Below are 21,680 nucleotides of genomic sequence, written 5' to 3'. Positions count from 1 at the left end.
TTTGCTCTTATTCTTGCTCTTGCAAGAAGAACTATGGGTATTGTCTCTTTCGTTTTAGATGGGGATGCAATACGCTATTTTATTGAATTAAAATTTTGTTTGTTTGGAAAATGATGTTTCGAAATTCTGATGGAAAAGGATGATTATTTTGTTTGTAATGAAAACAAATTCAGAGCAATTAGTCTCAACTTCCATCATTTTGTTACCACATCTGTAATGAGAAACTTTCTCTTTTCAGGCCAGTATAGTAGTTGCTGATACCGCTGGCATTATACATGTTAATCATCCTCGTCATCGAAAATACTTCCATGTCATTCGACAGTGTCCATTCCATCCCTGTATATAGACAAGACACCTCTTACAAGTGTGATACTGGGACAAAACTGTGCCCTACTGTGCTGCAGTTGTATAATACTACACCCAACTGTTGGCTGATGTAGAGCACTGTGCCCTACTGTACTGCAGTTGTATAATACTACATCCAACTGTTCGCTGATGTAGAACACTGTGCCCTACTGTACTGCAGTTGTATAACACTACACTCAACAGTTCTGTATGTTGACGTATTACATAATTGTTATTGGAAAAGATTATTTCCTACATGTCTTGACTTCATATGTTATATAGAGTTTTTTTGAGTTTTACAGAATATTCTTGTTACTTTATTCTGTTAATTATAGATATTGTGTTTCGTTAAAAAAAAACATAATAAAAAAATTGCTTTTCCGAAAGTTATGTATAAGGTGATTTTTTGTGTTAAAAACAAGCCTTGAATTCTGTAATTGAATGTTTAATTTAGAAATAGAGCCTCCATTTCTTTTCAAACTTCCGGAGGAATTTGACAATTGCAGCAATTTAAGAATATTATGTAAATTTCAATTTTTAAGTAACAGTTTGCAATACCTCTTCCTTTTTTACTATTTAATTCAGCATTACCCAGAGTTATGTTCTGTTAAAATAAGAAATGGCATCGCAGGATTTTGTGGCCCAAAGTAGATGAGTCTGAGATAGTAACATTAACATGTATGGATGGGAATTCTCTGTATTAAAGGGCTAGACACCAGATTATACAGTTCCAAAAGAAAACGAAAATTGTCAAAATCTTGCATAAAATTCACATAGTTGTGTACAACGCATTGAATCTTACTTACTGATGTATCACATCGCTTAAAACACATGGATCTAGCGAAGTTTTTGCGTTTTTTTCTTATTTGAAATTTATTATTGTTTTCAACCACATAATTTGCGTAAGTTTGAAAACAGTGTAGATATAATTATCTTTACTTATAATTAGATATGATTGTAACTGGGAAACCGTTATACGCTATTTTAAATGGGGAAACACAGATGAGGCAGCAACATGATTGTTGCATTTATTATTTTAACCATGTCAAGTTACATATCATTGGCCTCCTACTAGCTCGCATCGACAATTCTAGGCTTGTTTTAAAGAAATACTGTATTTACCGATTTTTTGACCATCTGGTGTCTAGCCCCTTTAATGCTATCAGTTAAATCATTTCTTCTTTATAATGAAATGTAAGACTGACATAATTTCTGTAATGAAACACCCTATATTCAGTTTTTTTAAGGTTTCAACTATAAACCCAACTTTTCCGAGTGCAACAATAATCTTTTTTTCAAAATCGATGGTTTCCACCTAGGGCCAACAATTATGTGATGTGTCATATTATATATACTTACACTGTATACTTGAAATAAGATTGTTGATAAAATTGTGTACAAAACTCATAAAGAACAGTTTCTGTTACGGTTTGTTTTATAATGGGCACGTTGTCAAATTAATATGAATGTCCAGCACATTATGTTAGTGTTATGTCCTATGCAATACGATGAAAAATTAATTATTATACTGTTATCATACAAATTTTTTTTTAATTTATGATATTTAATAGTTTGGATAATTGGGGTGAGTTATTACATTAACTTTAGGACAAGTTTTATGTCAAGATATATTTGTTAAAGGCTTCAAAGTTCCATGCAAGTTGTAAAAGAATAAAGGATCTATATCTATGGAGCAGATAGCTAAACGCTATCTAAAGCTAAATTTTATTGCTGCTCTACTTCAATTGCAATTTACATGATGTCGAACCAGCTGGATATCAATATTTACAACTAGATATATTACAAGTCAGTGAAGTCACATAACAACCCTGGCCAGAAAAATGCATGGAGACTTGGATTCAATATATGAGTACTCTTTTATAAAACAAAGTAGGGAATTATTGAGGGCTGTCTTAGGTCAATTTAGTTTCATGTCTATTAGTTTTGCATGAGCGGACTGTAGAATTCTAGGTTACTATCATTATGTGTGAAGCTACATGTACATTCCTCTGTTAAAATGGCATGCTCTATGTTTCCTATGTGTTTGTTCTATATATATAATATCCAATACTTCATATCTACACGGTTACCATGTTATGTGAGTAGCATTATGTTCCAACTGGCTGAATTGTTCGTTATGTTAAAGGGACTAGACACCAGATGATACCATTGCAAGAAAAAAGACAATTGTCAAAAACTTACATAAAATTGATATCGTTTTGTACAATGCATTGAATCTTCCTTTCTGATGAATCACATCTCTTATGACACATGTATCTTTCGCAGTTTTTGCGTATTTCTCAATTTCGAACTTACTGGAGTTGTCTACCATGTAAATACCAGTAAATTTAAAAATAGCATCTGTTGATGTATCTGTACTAATCATGTGACATTCACATGCTAAATATACACACAATATACTCACAATATTATTTAAATCATGTAAAGTGATGTCTTATCGGCCTCGTGCTACCTCGTATCCACAGTTCTAGGCTTGTTTTGAATTTGAGGAAATAACGTATATGCTGATTTTGTGACCATCTGGTGTCTAGTCCCTTTAATGCCAGAAGGTATGGAAACCTTCTATATTTCAATGTTGACTGGTACGTTCTTGGATTTACCTCTCATTCATGTTATGGTATATAAACTCAGACAGATAGTGAGGTATGTTTTATGATTCACAGATGTTGCATGGTTTTCTATATGATATTTTTTTTGCACTTTTTTTGAAACAATGATTTATGTAGAACAAGACAAAATGTATAAGAATGAGAATGAGCTGATAGTTCAGAACTTTGTTTAATTTTTTAAGTTAACATTGTTGTTTTCGTTATCGTTGTTTAACTCTTTTATACCTTCACCTGTTTTAGAAGTTTTGTTGATGAACATGTTGTCTGCACTACTTCTTACAAGATTGGAGACAATTGTTTTAGCTGTATTTGTTATAACTAAATATATGAAAACATGATAAAATAGTTCACCTTCAAAAGTTTACAACAATAATCTTGTCAACATAGCAAGTCTGAAAGTCTGAACAACAGTGATCTTAACAACATTGTTAACTTGAGAAAGTTCTGAACAACAGTGATCTTAACAACATTGTTAACTTGAGAAAGTTCTGAACAACAATAATCTTAACAATGTTGTTACCTTAAGAAAGTTTTAAATATCAGCCCTATGTATGCCATAGCTTTATTGGGGGTCATATAAGAAGTTGTAGCAGGCGTAAGTGACCGGCTGTATTTTTTGTTTTTTTCAGGAATCAAAATTTATGTATACTTTTGTTCAAATGTTTGTAAAACTATGTCCACTGAAGTCTATCTTAAATGGTTTGTGTTGAGTTTAATTGCATTCTTTACAATGTATTTTTCACTGTTAATGACTACAGTATTATAATGTAATTACAATCTCGTTAATCGCTTTCTACTGCTATAGCTGTTGTTATAGTTGTTATTGTCAGCCTTTCTCTTTCAACTTTGACACAAAGCTTCTCTGGCTCGGCCTTTAGGAGCATGTATATAGACGTTGCATCAGGCTCGTTCCATTCGAACATATAACCCAGCCCAGGAAGGCACCTTCAAATTTGACCATCTCCATTTTAGAATTTTGTTAAAATTTAAGAAGAAAAAAATTAACACAAACCTCCCCCTACAAAATTTTGCTTTCCTGGGGTGGTTTGTATATTGAACAAGAATAGCTCTTAGAATTAGTAATGATGAAATATGTATGTTGATTTGTAAAAATTAGGACCGTCGATTAACTGTTCTATAATAAAACTGAGATAATGAAAGTTGAATACCACAGTTGTATCTTTTTTTTGTTTAATTGCCTTGAGTATTAGGGGTTTTTTTATCGCAAAACGTTTTTGAAATAAAAAAAAATGTTAGGAAAAAAATCAATAATTCCAATTAAGTACCTGTTAAATTTTTATATTGATTTTTTTTTTCTCAAAAAACATGTATCAGTGAGAAAACAACATCATTTGCATTTTTGGTCTTGAGAATATGATTCATGAAAGATTTTGTTAGAACTTGAAGCAGTAGAGAAGTGTTGGATTTTTAAGCTTCATGTGTTCACAAACATTTTATATTAATCCTGTAAACATAATCTTGTAAACTGTTAACTGACTATCGGAATATTACGACTGTTTGTCTAGTGCAGTATTCATAGTAAATTTCATTGTCACTTCAAAGGAACTCATTCATTAAACATTAGACCTCAAACAAAAAAGTTTGTTTGAAATGTGAACAAAATGCTTGTTTCAATTATAATTCATCGTCAAAAGTTATTTTATAAGGCGACAGAACATGCTCTATTTTGCAGAAAAGCGTTAGCTATTCTATGGAAAATTGAAATATATTTGGCTTAGATTTTCAAAATTCTGTTCGAGTATCAGCCAGTTTCTGTAAGTTAAAAAGAAAGTTAGAAAGGCTCATTGTAAACACAAAATCCATGAGTGAGTTCCTTAAATATAATAGTTAATGTATATTTAAAGGGCAGATTTAGTGTCCAGTAATAGTGATTTATTGTAATTATTTGTGTGTAAAAAAATCTTGATTTTAGAACCCTGACAAGTGTACACTTACATGAGCATGTTATACGGATCCATAAGATATTATCCTCTATGTAAACTAGTGCATAACGTAGCCCCCTGACCGAAAAATTTAACATTGGTGGCCCTCGTAGAAAATGATGTCAGTGAAACAAATTATTTAGGTATACATATATCAATATATTGACTGAACAAAATATATTTAATGGAACCCCCCAGACTGAAAAATTGGTGGCCTTCATAGAAATGCTAGATTTTTATTGGCAGAAGATATCAGCGATTTTTTTTATTTAGGTATTTATCAATATGGGGTGGTTAAAGAATTGGATGTTCTGTTTTTTAAATGACAGCACAAAATATAGATTATGGGGCAGCAAATGCTGTTAATTTCTTAAATATTGGGCTGATTGATCAGACTTTTGTAAAAGTTAACATCATTGTTGTTTACTTAAATTGAAGCTTTACTTTCTGAAAAGTTCCTTAATTAAACATGACTGATTCGAAAAATTTCTACCAAGTTTTGAGACAATTTTTTCAGTTGTTCTTAAATATAAGTACATGATCAGATAATCTACATTTAAAAGATGACAATAATGCTGTTAACAGCGTCGTTTACTTTAACGAAATTCTGGACAATCAGCAACTTAGTCTAAAATAGAAGTGTCAATAAAATAAGTGAATGGAGGAATTATTATTTATCTGTTTAATAAAAGTTTGCCGACTATAAAACATTTAGTTAACATATTATCAAAGACTTTATATATTGTGTTTCTATGTTCTATTTCATTCCTTATGTACATGTTAGTCAGGATTGTGTGTTATCATCGGGTACATACTGTAATGATTCATTCTTCGTCCAAGAATGAATATTTGTACATTGCGTTTTTATACCGGTATACTATTATATAAAATAATATGAAAAACTATTGGAATGACCTGTCAAAAAATTTGGCATCTCATGGTTTTTGATTCCTTACAATATATTGGAAACATGGATAAGTTCCATTTAGAAATAGAAATGCTTTATCTATGAGGACATGAAAACAAATTTACATAGCAAGGTCTATAACTCTGGCTGTAATAACTAATGAGTTGTTTCCCTTGATGGATTTAACAAAACAGGCAAACATGGGCATTTGCCCCATGGGGCTCGTGTTTTAATTTGTCACTGTTAACAGCATTTTGGAGTATTTCACAGTATAAATCATATCTATATTAATGAAAAAAAAGTGTTATCTAAAGTGTAAGCAGTCGTTTTACGATTGCATTATGTTATGTAGAGTGTGAAAGATTTTATTTAATTAACCACTTTTGCTGTATAAACTCCTTATAGATGTTATTAACTGTGTATATGTTTAACTTAAAACCATGTACACTTAGGTATGGATCTGTTATTTTTACACTGTACTTGTTGTTAAAAATGTATAGATAAAATATCAATGAATAATAAAATGTATAAACATTAACTATGGTGCCATTCTTAAGAATCGATCTCTGTTTTCGTGCATTTATGCAGTACGAGTGTTGGCGCAATCTTGCCAGATTATGTCCATGGTTTAATCAACCAACAAGGGTCTGTGATTACATACATTCTCAAGCCAGAGTCCAGACCCGTGAAGGCAAATCTTATTTAATTTTAACTTTTTTTTTCTAGCTGTGCATTTATTGTGAAATATGCTTATGAATTTATTCCCATTCAAAAATATTACAATCATGTACTAAAGTTGTGTAAAAGGAATGCAACTCTATTTTATTTTCTGTCTTCTGTCAAGAGTGTGGATCTGTTCAGAAACATGCCCCCTGAATTCAACTTTTCTCCCTTCATTTTAATAGTTAAAATTTAAATTATCAAATATTTTTATTTATATCTCAAGCATTTAATTTCATGAAGGCAGGAGGAAGGGTTCACATGCGGAGAAAGTTGCTACCAAATTCAAGTGTGACAATAATGTATTCAAGTGGTATGGGTGTAAATTTGCACGATTAACGATTGATCTGCAAAATAAGTTTATACAAATTTATTTTTAATTTATTTAGCACTATTGTGAAGCCAGTTTAAAGCTGATATGATCAATCCCCCTCGAGTCTGTTTCCTGATAAGAAACCAGTACCAGTGCCCTGTTTAAGAGGCCATGGCAAATACCCCTTGTGGGAATTGAACCCAACCCTGTTGAGCGAGACACTGTCACCTATACCACCTACGGCGCTAGACCACGATATTAAATGATGTTTTGAGTCCAGAGGAGAGGAAAAGTCCAACAACTTATCCACAAATTAATCACACAAGAATCACAATCATTGAAGAATTTTAGATTTGACTACTCAACTTTTAACAATATACTGTATGTGAATCGTAACGTTTGTTCATGGTAAAATAATGTTCCACCATCACAATTGTTTATTTTAATTATCTAGCATATTAATGGAACTTTTTTACTTAGCAATGCGCCAATGAAAGGTATGATTAATATTTTAGAATCAAAGTTAAGTTCTAACCAAGTCTTGTTTCTATATTTTGCTATTACACTTGTGTTAAAAGTTTCCTTTAATCATAGTAGTAGCAAAAAAACATCTGCAGAGCAAATACCGTGGAGCAAATGCTCTTTCAGTTGAACAAGGGCCATAACTACACAATCATTAAAACCAGAGATATGGGCCTTGCTTTACGTATGAATTGATTCTCACTATGTGTGTTCCAAGCTTCATTTGGTAAACTTTAATTATACCCCCCAAAACAAAGTTTGGGGGGGGTATACTGGAATCGGGTTGTCCGTCTGTCTGTCCGTCCGTTTTTTTTTTGTCCGGGATTCATCTTTGTCGTTATTGAACAAATCTTTTTCAAACTTTCAAATATTAATGACCATGATGTAAACCTGTGCCTCCGTGGATTTGGTCAGAGTCGCATGATCCTGAGTGGAGTTGTGGCCCCTTAATGAGTTAAATTGGGCAAAATTAGCTTTGTCTAGGATTCTTCTTTGAAGCTATTGAGCAAATCTTTTTCAAACTTTCAAATATTAATGGCCATGATGTAAACCTTTGCCTCCATGAATTTGGTGGGAGTCACATGATCCTGAGTGGAGTTGTGGCCCCTTAATGAGTTAAATTGGGTAAAATTAGTTTTGTTCGTCCTACTCCTTCGTCATTTTTGAATGAATCTTTTTCAAACTTTTAGCCATGGTGAGAACATTTGCCCCTGTGATTGTGGTTGGAATCACATGATCATGTCTCCAATTATGGCCCCTGAATAAGTTAAAATAGGCAAAAATTATACAGCTTTGTCTAGCCTAATCCTTGGTCATTTTTTCTCATTTTTTCTATAAATCTTTTTCAAACTTTCAGATGTCAATGACCATGATATGAACTGTTGAATATGTGATTTGGTGCACCTGTATTAATCAGAATGTTTGCATGGCCTTAAAAAGACCTTTAATTGATTTTGTCCTTAAAAAGACCATCAAAAGTCCTGAAGTTAGGTGCATACAGGCCTTAAATTTGTTACAATATTCGCTTTGGTGGCCTACTCCTTTGTACTGCAACAGGCTCCTGGAGGGGATAAGTGTGGACACAGTACCAACATACTATAGTGACCATTTTGTGATCTCTGCTGCAGTGCCATGGCAGTCCCTGATTCAGTAATAGGTATTCTAAATAAACTAAATAAATGTATTGCCTTGTGCTTTCTAATGATACCATAACTAAGGCCAGGGCAAACAACCTAGACAGGGAAGGGTTGGGGGGTATTCGTTAGCCTTTAGCTTACAGTTCTAGTTGTTTTTGAATTTTGCCAATGGTCAACATTTTAACTTGAAGATGCCATGGTTATCACAATATCTCGACCTTTCCTACACGAAATACAGAGGAGCTAACAAGACTAGATTTGCTGTAGTTTATGAAAACTACAAGTAGATGCCAAATGGCAACATGTTGAGCCCGTTGAAAGAGACTTTGACACAGACATTATGCTCTTCCATGCAATTACAATACAGATTAACATCGAGTTGAACAATATGTGGAAGGATCATTCCAACCTTCGACCTCTAACCTTGACCTTTGATCTCTAAGTGTGACCTTGACCTTTTAGGTGCAGACATGGGTCTTGTGCACACCACGTCGCTTTATCATGGTGAACCTTCATGGCAAGTTTTTTTGAAAGTCCTATAATGCATGGTCAAGATACAGCTTGCAAAAATTCAGTCTGGATGGACAGATGCACTTGCGCACACTAAATCATACACGGAACCACCGTTGTGACAAGTTTTTTATACTCAATTTAAGGTAATTCCTACTGGTTTTGTATGCAAATGACCGCGCATATAACAATCTTTACAGCAATACAATAGTCTTATGTTAAAAGCTATCAATTCCGATTTCAACTACAATTCCTGCATCATATAACAAACTGTTGCGTGTTGATTGTAGAACCTTCAATCTTTACTCAGGAAAAGGAAGATAAGTTTTCAACAATTCGATTATTTATTACTACATGTATAAGCATAGTATATATTTGAGATGGATTTAGAAAATACTTTCTATACATCCCCACTGATGTCTTTTGGCTTCACTTCATTATAAGTTCCTTTGGTCCACAGTTTATAAATCGGTTTCTTGGCGGATTTCTCAATAGTGTCTGTACATAAAGACAGTAGTTCCATCTGTAGGTCATCTATAGACTTATCAGCATCAACGACCTGAAACACACAGACAGGATGATTAGCTCAATAAAATGTATCGGGTTTCATTACTTGCAAGGATGAGTTTTAAATTTAAAAAACAACAACAACTAAAGTCTTGTTTTTACAAACCATGTGTGTACATTATATTGTAATACCCCTACCACTTGGTGGTTGGGGAAATATTATAGGAATCATCCAGTCTGTCCATCCTGAGACATCCTGACAAATGTACCTTTTCTCAATAACTCCATGTTTTGATATATTGACTTCAAAAGAAGGAAATATTATTTTGTGTATGGTATTTCTAGAGTTATTGCCCTTTGAATATTTCTATACTTATTTTTTAACAGGGACAGGTCCACTTTTCTCAATAACTGTATATGTGTTTGAGGTATTAAAGGGCTTCCATTAAAGGAAGTTTGGAAGTAAATTACTCCTTAGAAATGGGTTAAAACTTTCAAAATTGATTTCTTGGAAGTACAAAAACTTCCATAATTTTGAAGAAAAACACCAAAATAGAAAGCTAGGAAGTTCAAAATATTCAAACCTTGGGTCAATATTACTTTTATGGTCACAATTTCAATCAGTCTTTAGGTAAAATGATTTATTATAATATAAGTCTTTGAATTTGGCAAGTTAAAGTTACAAATTATTTGATTTTAACATACTAATTGAAAAATAGTGGAAAAAAGATATTGTATTCGGGAGATTTAAACTTCCACATTTCAGTGTAAAACTTTCAAAATTGATGGACAGGAAGTTTATACTTCCAGTTTCAAATTCTTAATGGAAGCCCCGGGTATTGACTTCAAAACTTCAGAACACATATTGACTGTGTTGAGGATAAGTGCTTTGCAAATGAAATATGTTGTGTATGGTATTTTCAGAGTTATTGCCCTTTAATTATTTTCATTTAGTTTTTAATTTCTCTCCATAACTATGTTTTTGAGGCATTCTTTAACCCTCAAAAGAAACATTAGGGCTATTACCTTAATTGATGCCTTCTCAACAACATAGGGCATTTAGGGAGCAACCATCACTCCCAGTGATACATGTATTTCTTATTACAAGAGGGTGATGTGGGAGTAATAATCATGTCCAGTTGTTGCTATACTAGTATATATATGAGAAATCTATATAGAATTCTGTATTGCTACTGAAAACCTTCGCCAAGTTATTGCATTTTCAATCATATCTCACTGTAATCTATGTGTTTATGCGTTCTTGTGACATGCTTCAATGAAATGCTTGTCTGACAGAGGTATCCAAATAAAACTTGCAAGCTAAATTAACTCTGACTTAAATCATTATTTATAAAAAAGATACAAAGGGGAAAACTTCAGAACACATATTGACTGTGTTGAGGATAAGTGCTTTGCAAATGAAATATGTTGTGTATGGTATTTTCAGAGTTATTGCCCTTTAAACAATCTGATGACCTTTTAACAGCCCTGCTATAGAAATGTTATAAAACCGTGATTTGGTTTACATATTTCACAGTATCTACAAAGTATATAAATTGAATGTAGTCCAAACAAGTCAGGTGTAACACCACCAAATAGTTAAAACTTTAAAGCTTTACTGTTATGCCATTGCTCCAAAACGCTGATTAAAACTTAACTCACACACCATAAAAATACAGACTGTTTACAGAATAACATGCACAATACAAACACCAACCTCCCAACCATCTTCTTTGATTGTGTTGAAGTTTTCCGCAACTCTGGCCTGGAAGTTTGTCTGTTCGTACCTCTCCTCACCATAATGTCCCCGTCGAGATGCTGCCTCGTTACTCAAAGTCAAATAAACCACAAGGTCTGGCCTCGGAAGTCCAATGTCCGGTTGCCGACACCAGCCCATGTCAAAACCCTGAAATATTGATATATATACAATTTATGTAAGTGTTGAGGATCAGTTTTAAGTTTGGCAATCGATATTCACTTTCACACAAGTAACCGATTATCACTAGAACAATCAGTTTTTGACATTACCTTAATTGTAGTTTTATACTTGTACAATAACTTGTTATCCCTATCTATATGTTTATGTTATGTCTATGTTTGAAGTTATTAACGCAAATAACGAGAGGAAAGAAGAAAAACAACTCAATGGTTTAATCGATGATCAAATATGAATGAATGCAATCAATCGTCGCCAGTTTCAGGAAACAATCAATTTTAACAATCATCAAAACATAATGCACATTGCAAGAGCGACATTACATAATCTCTATGCATATTGGGCGGATTGTTCAGAATGTTGTTAAAGTTAACAGCGTTGTCTATGTCATTGGGCCGATTGGTCAGAATGTTGTTAAAGTTAACAGCGTTGTTAACGTCATTGGGCGGATTGGTCAGAATGTTGTTAAAGTTAACAGCGTTGTTAACGTCATTGGGCGGATTGGTCAGAATGATGTTTAAGTTAACAGCGTTAACATCACTGTTGTTAACTTTAACATCTTTATGGCTCTGGAAGTTAAATGGGTACACCTGTGATCTGCACTTATTTTCAACAAGATATGAGAAAAATGTTTAAGTTGTTCATATGTAATGCAAATATATAAGCACACCAAAAAATATTTCAACTTTTTAAGTTAACAATGATGACGTTAACAACATTATTAACTTAGCGACGTTCTGAACAATCGGCCCATTATGTCATGTGAAATTCAAATTTTAAACAAGCAAAAAAGTAATATTTTACCAGTGGCAGGGTTTAAGCAAATTTGACCACTGCACCAGTCAGTGATTTCAAACATCAATGTCAATACCTCTTTTGCAGCAGTGTAGCAGACACCTGAATAGGCGTATCTGTCCACTATCACACTGGTACCACTTCTTAACAACTCCAGCATCATCGGCCTGGTGAAAAATCTTGCATTAGTTACATATATATAACAGATTTATTTTTATCATATTTTATAACAACTGCAATATAAAAATAGTTTAAAGCCAAAATGTTTATGGATTGTTTAATATTTATCCATTAAGTACTATTAAAGACACACATTATAAGGGATTCCTTAACTAAGGAATTTGTTGCCACACAGCTATTAATTCAAATAACCCATTAATAAAAGCTTTTTTATCTGTACCAAAACATATACTTTTTTTTTTATCACTCAGGTCAAATGAGTTAAACATGATATTAAATGCATTAAAAAAATTTTTTATTTTTATTTTGCATCCACCTATATTGTGCGCTTTAAACAATTAACATATTTAATCGTGCAAGGGGACAACTTATCAGTTTTATAATATATACATTGACTGCTGTTTTTTTTATTTTGACATGCATTGGTACAAAAAAACAAAACAACCTCAATTAAATTAAACCTAGAACTTGATTCTTTTCATATTGATAAAACCAGCTTAGTTCTTCAAGAAAATTGCTTAAATTTGGTTGTTAAAACAAATTGCAGTTATCAAAATGGATCTTTTAGATGAAAAAGCCCGAATTCATAAACTACTGCTTGACATTACATTTTGAACAAACCCTGCTGTATAAAACCCAGAATTTAAGCAAGCCCGAGAGGTTTTAACCAGTGCATGGCTTGTGGGCTGGTGCTAAATTTGACCATTGAAATACTCAAATTCTTTAGAAAACTGAACAGGACTCTTTGCAAATGTAACCATTATGACAATGGCTTTTCAGTAAGAACACTGTACTAGGTCCCAAGAGCCATGATGTTTTGAATTTGATGCGTACAACACCAAATGCGTCCAATCATTCTTACAAGCGTTCCCATCTGTTCGCAGAGAAAAGCAGATGAACAGCATGGTCATCAACTTCCTTCTTGCATGTCAAGTAGTCGTTGATCATCTTTCCAATCACTGTTGTTCTGTCTAAAATTATACAAATGGACAAGAATCTTTAATGTAATTGTAGACATACTGTATAGACTTACAGGATTTATCACATGAGATTTATAAGCATTAAACATGTGTTGCCCATTTATGATTTTATGCAATAAAATGTTTATTTTGTTATTTATTACAAGATACAAAAATCTTTATTTAAAGTCGGGTATATGATAACAAGAAACATTAGAGCAATGAGCTATTTTCCGACATGAATAACAATTATACTTATCAAAACATAACAATGAGCACGTGACCTCGAAAAATACAAACATATAGTTTTAAATAGGTACAAATATTGGAACAAGTATTTACAAAAGCCAGGGCTCTTTCTGCCCATTTAGGAAAAAGACCCTAGACATTTTGGGGAAATTTGCGTCATGAACATGCCTAAATTGGGAAATTTTACAGTTAAAATAACAAGCTTTTAAGTCTCCTACGAATGAGTGAATTAATCAATATAAGTTTCTTTTCCCTTTCAAAAGACATAAAATGGCTGAAATATCAATCCTTGGGGTGTTAATATCTATCGCAATAAATCAGGACAGATAATATTAAAATTCATACTGATCTCTGAATGTGATGAAAATCAATGATTTCTGAATTCAATTATCCCCAAAACTTATCATCACAGAATTAATCAGGATTTTAAATTAACCAGTATAGGTACAAAGACTTGATAAAAAAACAACAACTTATGATTGGGATTTTTGGACCTGTGGGTACTATAGAAAATCCCTGAAAGCCTTATTATAGTCATGCTTAATACAATTTAAAAAAAAGTAAGATTAATTAGAGCACTGAAAACATTGATAACATCAACTAGTATTCCCGGCAATTCACACATGCACGGTTCTGCTAGTTGGCATTTGTAACCGCGTTTTTTTTTCTTATTTAATAAGTACCCACGGGTCCAACTATCTGACCCATTCCTACAGTGTTTGTAAGTTATTAGTGCTGTAACATTTTTAGTCGAGAAGATTGAAATGTCGGCTACACGTTAGCAACATGTCACATTTTAGTTTAAACATATATATTTATTAAACAATATTGTGAAACAAGTTATTACAACATTATATTAATTACTCTTGTTCGCCCAATTTTACGCGATAGTGTGGTCTTGGGTTGTGGGGGAACCCGGAGAAAACCCACTTGTCCAGCTTGGTAACCACAAACCAAAATGTTGCATTTTGTTTGTGTATACATGTTTGTTGATTTATGTTAATAAATGACAAATAATTTGTTATTATACTTTTTTAATACTTTTTTACTTAAACAACATTATGGGTGCAAAACAAAATGACAGCACATGTATGCAATCGTAAACAATTAACCAGGCCTTTCTCCAGATTGCTCGTAAGCGGGTCTAGAGTAAGAAATGTGACAATCGCATTTGATGAGATGGGCCGTATTTTTACCTTCCAGGTGGCCCCGCAGTGTCAGGTGAATGTGGTGGTTTTGTCTTCAAGCCAAAAATAGTGTGGATTGAGCCTTAGCTAGGGTCCCTGGGGTGTGGGGGCATTTGGCGGGTTTTTTACCAGCAGTTCGTCACCACAGGATGGGGATTTCATCCAGGCTTGGCTGGACTTTAAACCAAAGTCCCCGCAACTGGGGAGGGGGGAGGGGGCGTGGTTACAACTGATTGGTGGATAATTGTGCACAACTGGCCTAAACTGCAATCCAAATGTCAGGTAACTGATAACTCAACCGCTCTTATTTTATTATCACCTGGAAATTTCATCAGCTGGACATTCTTCCCATTTTGGGTGAGATTTTTGTGCAGAAGACCGCATTGTGTAGTTTTGCCACCTCTGTCACAACCTTCGATAACAATAAGCGCGCCGCGACTTGCAGAATCACCGCTTTCCATCACCAAGTTGACTAACCAACGCTTCGAATATTCCGCCAAACTGATTCGGAACTTCTCGGCCACTATCGGGCGTCGTAAGATACTGATAACATTTCTTGAAACGAACAGTGACATTGTTTAACAGTCTAGTGTTTTTTTCGTTTAAATTCGTGAACCACATTTTACATCCTTGTATTTAATATGTTGTCTCATATGCATTAACAAATAATGCGTATAAGGCCGAATATTGGTGCATCTTTCTGCAAATTTCTGTCTAGACTGGTACCCTTATTCTCTTTTCTACAAAAAGAGACCGGTATCAGCTAAACCAGGTGCCCGTCGTACAATCGAAAAGTATTCGGAATACGGGAACCAAATCAAAATGGCGGTGTAAGTAGTAAACAATCAGGAGAGCCGATGTAAAAAACGTTTTTGTTTTCCTTTGTATAAAATGTTGGTATATTGATGTTATTCATTCCATTTCCGACGAATATACACAATCGAAATCTTATTTTTATTTACCAAAATGACAAACTTAGTTGAATAATTATACTTCAGAAGTCGGTACCGTCTTTTTTGGGACAAAATTTGCATGTCACCTTGATACGTTTTTTGGATAAAATGTGTTATTTTTAACTATTCATTGCATGGCACATAGCGTTTTTTAGATTAATTATACTTTTTTCTTTGATTATATATGACTATTCTTGACATTTTTAATATTTTTGACATATGTGCCCTCGTTTTTTCCGAATAGTTTGAGGTTTCAAAAATATGATAACTGCATAAAAATTATGTGCAAATTGTTATGGATACTTGTTTGATGTTTTTGCACATTTTCATGGATTTTCTAATGTTATCTGTAGTTATTTGTGTTATTATTGTAAACTTATAATCAAATTCCATGTACATAGCATGTGATATCTGGTGATATTGGTAATAATGTGGATTTTTTAATGTTAGACCACAGGGAGCAGAAACAAATCATTTGTATATATTCTAGCTTAAATGAATATAGATATATACATAAAGGACAGAATAAAAATAATTTGTTTCTGCCCCCTGTGTATTGGACAAAATTTGTTTGAAGAAAAGTAACAACTTACAATGTATCAGTGTGGACTATGCAGTCTATGCTCATTTTTACAAGTATCTTGAAATTCTCCTATTTCATTGAATATTCACCATTATTTTATGAATAAAGATTTCAGTATTGATATTTGTTAAATCTTAAATTAATTTTGCTCTTTTTATCAATAAGGGGATTTTTTTGGATTGAACCCTATTCTTATTGATGGATTTTTAATTCCCCGCCATAGAGTGGGGAAGGGTTTATAAGAATGCACTTCGTTCGTCTGTCCATCTGTCTGTAACATTTTGTGTTCACACTATAACTTACTTATGCATTGATGGATTACCATATAACTTTGTACAAATGTTTTCCTCATTGAGACAATGTGCAGTGACCTTGACCCGGGTCCATACCTCAAAGGTCAAGGTCACACAAGAGTTCACATGCTCGTGTCTGCACCATAACTTACTTATACATTGATGGATTACCATATATCTCTTGTTTTAGCCAAAATACACTTGACATTGAAATTACCTACATAGTTGGTTAATAAAATCACTGTATGCCCTCGTTACTGTACTATTATTAATGATTTTTGTACTTATTCTGGTAAGAAATTATATATTTACGACATAATGCTCCATGCTGCTCTTTACTCAGCCACTGTAGTTTAAGAAAAACACTTCTTACCATGTAGAAAGAGTTCTGGGTTCAAATCCCAGCGGTGGCCAACTAGAAAAGCATTCAGGGGCTTTTAAATTCTTGTCATTTTTTACAAACCAGAAAAGTATCAAACCTTTCTTTGCGAAAATTTTGGAACATTTTTGTCAATATTATATAGCCCATTGTAATTCTATTTTTACAATAAATATATTGTTTCGACTGACTGGTCTTGAGTTTGAATTACATGCGAATCAATATTATATTGATATACTGGTAATTTATTTATATAGCAGGACTTGTTAGAAAATTTCATGCCAAGCAATTAACATTAAGATACATTTACAATTATGCCTAGAAATAGTATAAAGCCAGCTGTAAGTGAATTTATATGAAGATTTTTGAAGATTTTTTGAATTTCAACCTGTTTATAAATTTGTATATATTATATTGTGGCATACTGTGTGTACGATACAGTTAAGGCCCCTTTAAATACCAAATTACGGACATAACAGACTATGGAAATTACTGACCAGACATAACGGACCATATTAAGGGACATTACTGACCATCTTGAGAAACTTACAAACCATGATTTATAATGTTATTAACATTATTTTTTTAATTTATTCACTCCAACTGATGTTTAAAACTGGGAATTTCTGTTGCATAAATCAGTGTTAATTAGTTGTAATTGTGGCCGGTAATTATAATTGGTATATAATAAAAGAAACAAACATTATACTGACAGCCTTTAATTAGCAATCATGAAAGTGTGAAAACCCAGTGTGATGGGGTTCTGTCACTGAACCTTTCAATAAAAACAGATGAAACGGAAAACAAACAAATATGACAATCCAAAGTTTATTTCAGAATCACCTATAAGAACATATAAATATTCACATTCGCAAGTATACATAAGTTGTATGTAAAATTATAAATCATTGTCTATAATTGACCTCAAATATGGCATTTGATAAATTTTGTTCTAAAACAGTGAGTGATGTCATGGACCTATAAACCATATACATGTATATGGTTTATAGGTCCGTGGTGATGTATAGTTCATGGTTCATAATGTCCCGAAATATGGTACATTATAAAGTAAAAACAAACTTTGAGTTAAATTATATATCATTGTCTGCAAATATGGTATGTTATAAAGTTAAAACAAACTGTTAGAAAAATTATATATCATGGTCCATAATGTCCCTAAATATGGTTTGTTATATCCCCAATTCTGGTCTGTTGTGTCCGGTCTGTAATGTCTATGGTCTGTAATGTCCGTGACCCTATATACCTGTATACATGTTTTAAATATTCTTTACCTTAGCTTAATGCTTGAACCAAAATCTGAAACTGAGACCACGTGACTTTTGGGCGCTAGACGAATGAAAATATTTTGCTTTATCTTAATGAATACCAGTACTGTATATGTATATGAGATAAATTTACTTATTAAATAATTGCTTATTGGATATAATCTTACCTTACCGACATCAATCCACTCATTTTGTTTGATTATCAATGCAGGTGTAACGCCATAAATATAGTTGGAATATAATCCAGCTAATAGATATGGGTTGATAGAATTGATTACATCTGCACAGATGTATTATTGTGACACTTTTAAACGATTACAAAGCATCTCCATAAACTTGATATGCCGTCCTTCAGGTGTGAGTTCAGCCAAATTCCGGCCCCAATTTCTCGAAAATTCATAAGTCTCTTACAATAGGATCAAGCTATACTATTTTTGTTTTATTAAAATTTGTTTTCATGTTTACGTTAATCACTTAATGAGAGTTTTTAGACTTCAATAAAGAAATCTTTATGATATATCAGTTGCGAGCCACGACGACCACTCAGTTGGGCTAATGAATTCATATCAAGGACCTTGACTGAGATAAATGAATCAATGCGGTTATCTTGTTAAATAAATCAGTCAACAAGAGATATTTCTCGAAAATCCTGTCGTCTCATTCATAACTTTGGTGCAAGTGCCGCCATTTTGTTGACATTGACAACTGACGAGCACCTGCTGATCCGGATTGGCGCATACCTGTCGTTAGATTTTTACCAAAAAGTAACGAAGGGTACCAGTCTAATTTCTGTCAACACGCATTCGGAACACCTCAGCCATTTCCTAAAACGAAAGCAGTGTAAAATCCGGGCGTATAACGCCTCTACAGATGCATAGGTAAGGAAAACACGGCCCTAGGGCTAACTTTAATAAATTTTGATTTCGTTGTAGAGAAGAAAAAGGAGCTTTAAGAAAATGTTTGTGATTTTTAATTGGTAACGTGATAATTATGCTTATATTAACTTTAGGTCATTGTTGAAATTCGTGTAATATCGCACAGGTATGAAAACAATTAAAGATGCACTAAATTACTCCCAAATAAAATTTACCGCAATTAATACAATTCTTTTAATATTCCAAAAAGGATAAGTAAATGTCGAAACAAATGGTTTTTGTGAAGGACACCGGGTTTAATTTGAATGACACGAGCATAAAACACGTTATTTCTACCAAATGAAACTTAAATAATAGTTCTAAGAGCACAGTAAATCTTTTAGCATCCACCAATCATTAAATATTTTTGCGCTTTCAGCAATTTACTTATCAGTAATTAATATTTTCGATAAATACATTATTTAGTAAGTAGTTAAAGGTTTATCAGTCAAAATTTACGTTTGTTATACATGTGTATGTATTGATTTTGAATCAGAGTGTCACTGTAAGGCCCTATATGGTCTAACTTTTTTTAAATACTTTAACAATTTATTAATTTTTGTTAGCGTCGTAAAGAAGAAAAAAACAGCTTTCAAAATATGTTTTTGAATAAATAATTTCTAACGTGATAAGCCATGCTTACATTAAATCATTCTTTAACTGGTCAAGAGTACATGCATGTTATTTTTGAAATGAAAACCTAATTTAAACAGCTTACAACTGAGATCTTGGCAAATAATTATATTTGTCATAAGGACCCAATTGGAAATAAGTTGAATAACTTAAATGGGTTATCCTGTGTTATATATTTGTCACATTGAATTAAATCTTTATTTACGCACGTATGTATCCAAAGCATTCTAATGATGTTGTGCTTTAGTATAGATATCATCACTAATACTTTGTTAATCAGTCTGTCTATAACTTTATGAGATATTTGGTTTCCATCCATGATCCATCCATCCATCCACATCCATCCATCCATCCATCCATCCATCCATCCATCCCATCCATCCATCCATCCATCCATCCATCCATCCGCGTCTATTTTTTTAATTCTTGCAAAGAAGAAACAACTAGCTTTCAGACAATATTTTTTGTAATTAATTTTCTAGCGTGATAAGTTATAATGAAATTGCCTTGAATCCATCGTTGCAAATTGCGCTATATACCGTAAAGGGACACAAGTATGATGAACATGGTCCTATGTTTAATTCCAATATTTCGTGATCTAGTTTTTAAATCTAGGTTTTGAAGAAAGGAACATCAGCTTTCATAAGCTGTATTTTTATAATTCATATCTTGAAAAAGTATAAAAAAAAATTTGTCTCGAATTCATCGTTGAAGTTCATACAATGCCGCACCGGGGCTAAGGTATAAAAACACGGTCCTGTGATCTAATTACTGTAATTTTTTAATCAATTAATTAAATAAAGGTGTCAGTGCAAAGAAAGCTTTCACAAGATGTTTTTGTTTTTAACTTATATCATAAGAAATTATAATTAGATTGTCTTGAATCAGCGCTGCAAATCGCGCAAAGAACAGACAACAAGCGTTGACCAAATGTAAATGGAAACTATATCTTAACACGATAAATATAATTCAAATGTCATCGATCTTTGAATTCACTTTACTGCCACAAGTAGTAGCAAATGACTGTCCGTGGAGGTGGTTCCAGTGGTTCCTGTCCTAGATCTAGATCAGGTCTGTCCTCCAAAGATCTCTGTCCCAGATTCCAGAAAAAATTCAAAGGCATGTCTGTAGGTTGAGATAACTCGATTTTAGAACATAGCTCAACGTCATCAGTTCAAGGTTAGACATGCCAGGACATGGATTTCATTGTACATGCATATAAACCCCAAGTTTCAGCAGCATTTCCACAGGACAGCAAGCTCACACCAACTGACGGACATTTTAGTGAAATTTATAGATTGGTTAGTAAACACTGTTTTATCTCTATGGAATAATATACTACTAGGCTAAAGTTTCCCGAGTTTTGAAGATATTTGAAGAAAGAAAGTCGCCAACTATAAGTTTTAAACATTATCCACCAGTATACTTAGACAGAGACTATCGAACACTTACAAAATGATCTTGCAAACACAGGCACAAGCTTTCAACTGTTTAAAATCTGTGGTGACTCCAACTTTATAAACTGTTTTTATAAATGATACATTACTTTTTTGCTGTAAGCCAAGGATTTCGCTACAACAACAATAACAATGCCGTGTTCAACCTACAACCATTAATGTATTTATGTATATGTATTTTACAGCATAGCTTCAGGAGCATACTCTTCTTCAACTGATATACGCACATGTCGAAATAGAATCGTCGAAAAAAAAAAAAAAAAAAAAAAACACTTTTATTTTTCAAATATTTATAGTATACACATGAATTGAAAATGATTGAGATCTCAGTATTAACTTTTTT

The 21,680-nt window shown here is 33.0% G+C and overlaps 2 protein-coding genes across 12 annotated transcripts in view; one reads left to right on the top strand and one right to left on the bottom strand.

The window, feature by feature from the left end:
- Nucleotides 1-6,363, top strand: part of LOC128219837 (serine/threonine-protein kinase 26-like) — a 46,463-nt gene extending 40,100 nt beyond the window's left edge. For all 11 annotated transcript variants that reach the window (XM_052927932.1, XM_052927933.1, XM_052927934.1 and 8 more), the window contains one exon: nucleotides 239-6,363. In XM_052927932.1, the coding sequence (XP_052783892.1) occupies nucleotides 239-248 (10 nt within the window). In that variant the 3' untranslated portion in view covers nucleotides 249-6,363. The remainder of the gene's footprint in view (nucleotides 1-238) is intronic.
- A 2,994-nt stretch (nucleotides 6,364-9,357) lies between these two features.
- LOC128219842 (thymidylate kinase-like) lies at nucleotides 9,358-15,553 on the bottom strand. The gene is made up of 5 exons (XM_052927947.1): nucleotides 15,159-15,553; nucleotides 13,307-13,415; nucleotides 12,341-12,431; nucleotides 11,251-11,439; nucleotides 9,358-9,585 (listed from the first exon to the last, which is right to left on the bottom strand). Exons 1-5 carry the CDS (start codon nucleotides 15,412-15,414, stop codon nucleotides 9,427-9,429), a joined length of 804 nt encoding a protein of 267 aa, XP_052783907.1. The 5' UTR covers nucleotides 15,415-15,553; the 3' UTR covers nucleotides 9,358-9,426.
- Nucleotides 15,554-21,680: the final 6,127 nt, after the last annotated feature.

Source organism: Mya arenaria, chromosome 15 (assembly GCF_026914265.1).
Source record: "Mya arenaria isolate MELC-2E11 chromosome 15, ASM2691426v1".
Lineage (NCBI taxonomy): Eukaryota > Metazoa > Mollusca > Bivalvia > Myida > Myidae > Mya > Mya arenaria.
This window is presented reverse-complemented; position numbering and strand designations above follow the sequence as displayed.

Excerpts from the sequence above, each read along its gene's own strand:
- LOC128219842 (XM_052927947.1), bottom strand. The coding sequence starts at position 15,414 with ATGTCACTGTTCGTTTCAAGAAATGTTATCAGTATCTTACGACGCCCG. Across the intron at positions 12,432-13,306 it reads GCGAACAGATGGGAACGCTT|GCCGATGATGCTGGAGTTGT; the intron begins GTAAGAATGATT and ends ATTTTTCACCAG. Across the intron at positions 11,440-12,340 it reads GCTACACTGCTGCAAAAGAG|GGTTTTGACATGGGCTGGTG; the intron begins GTATTGACATTG and ends TCAATATTTCAG.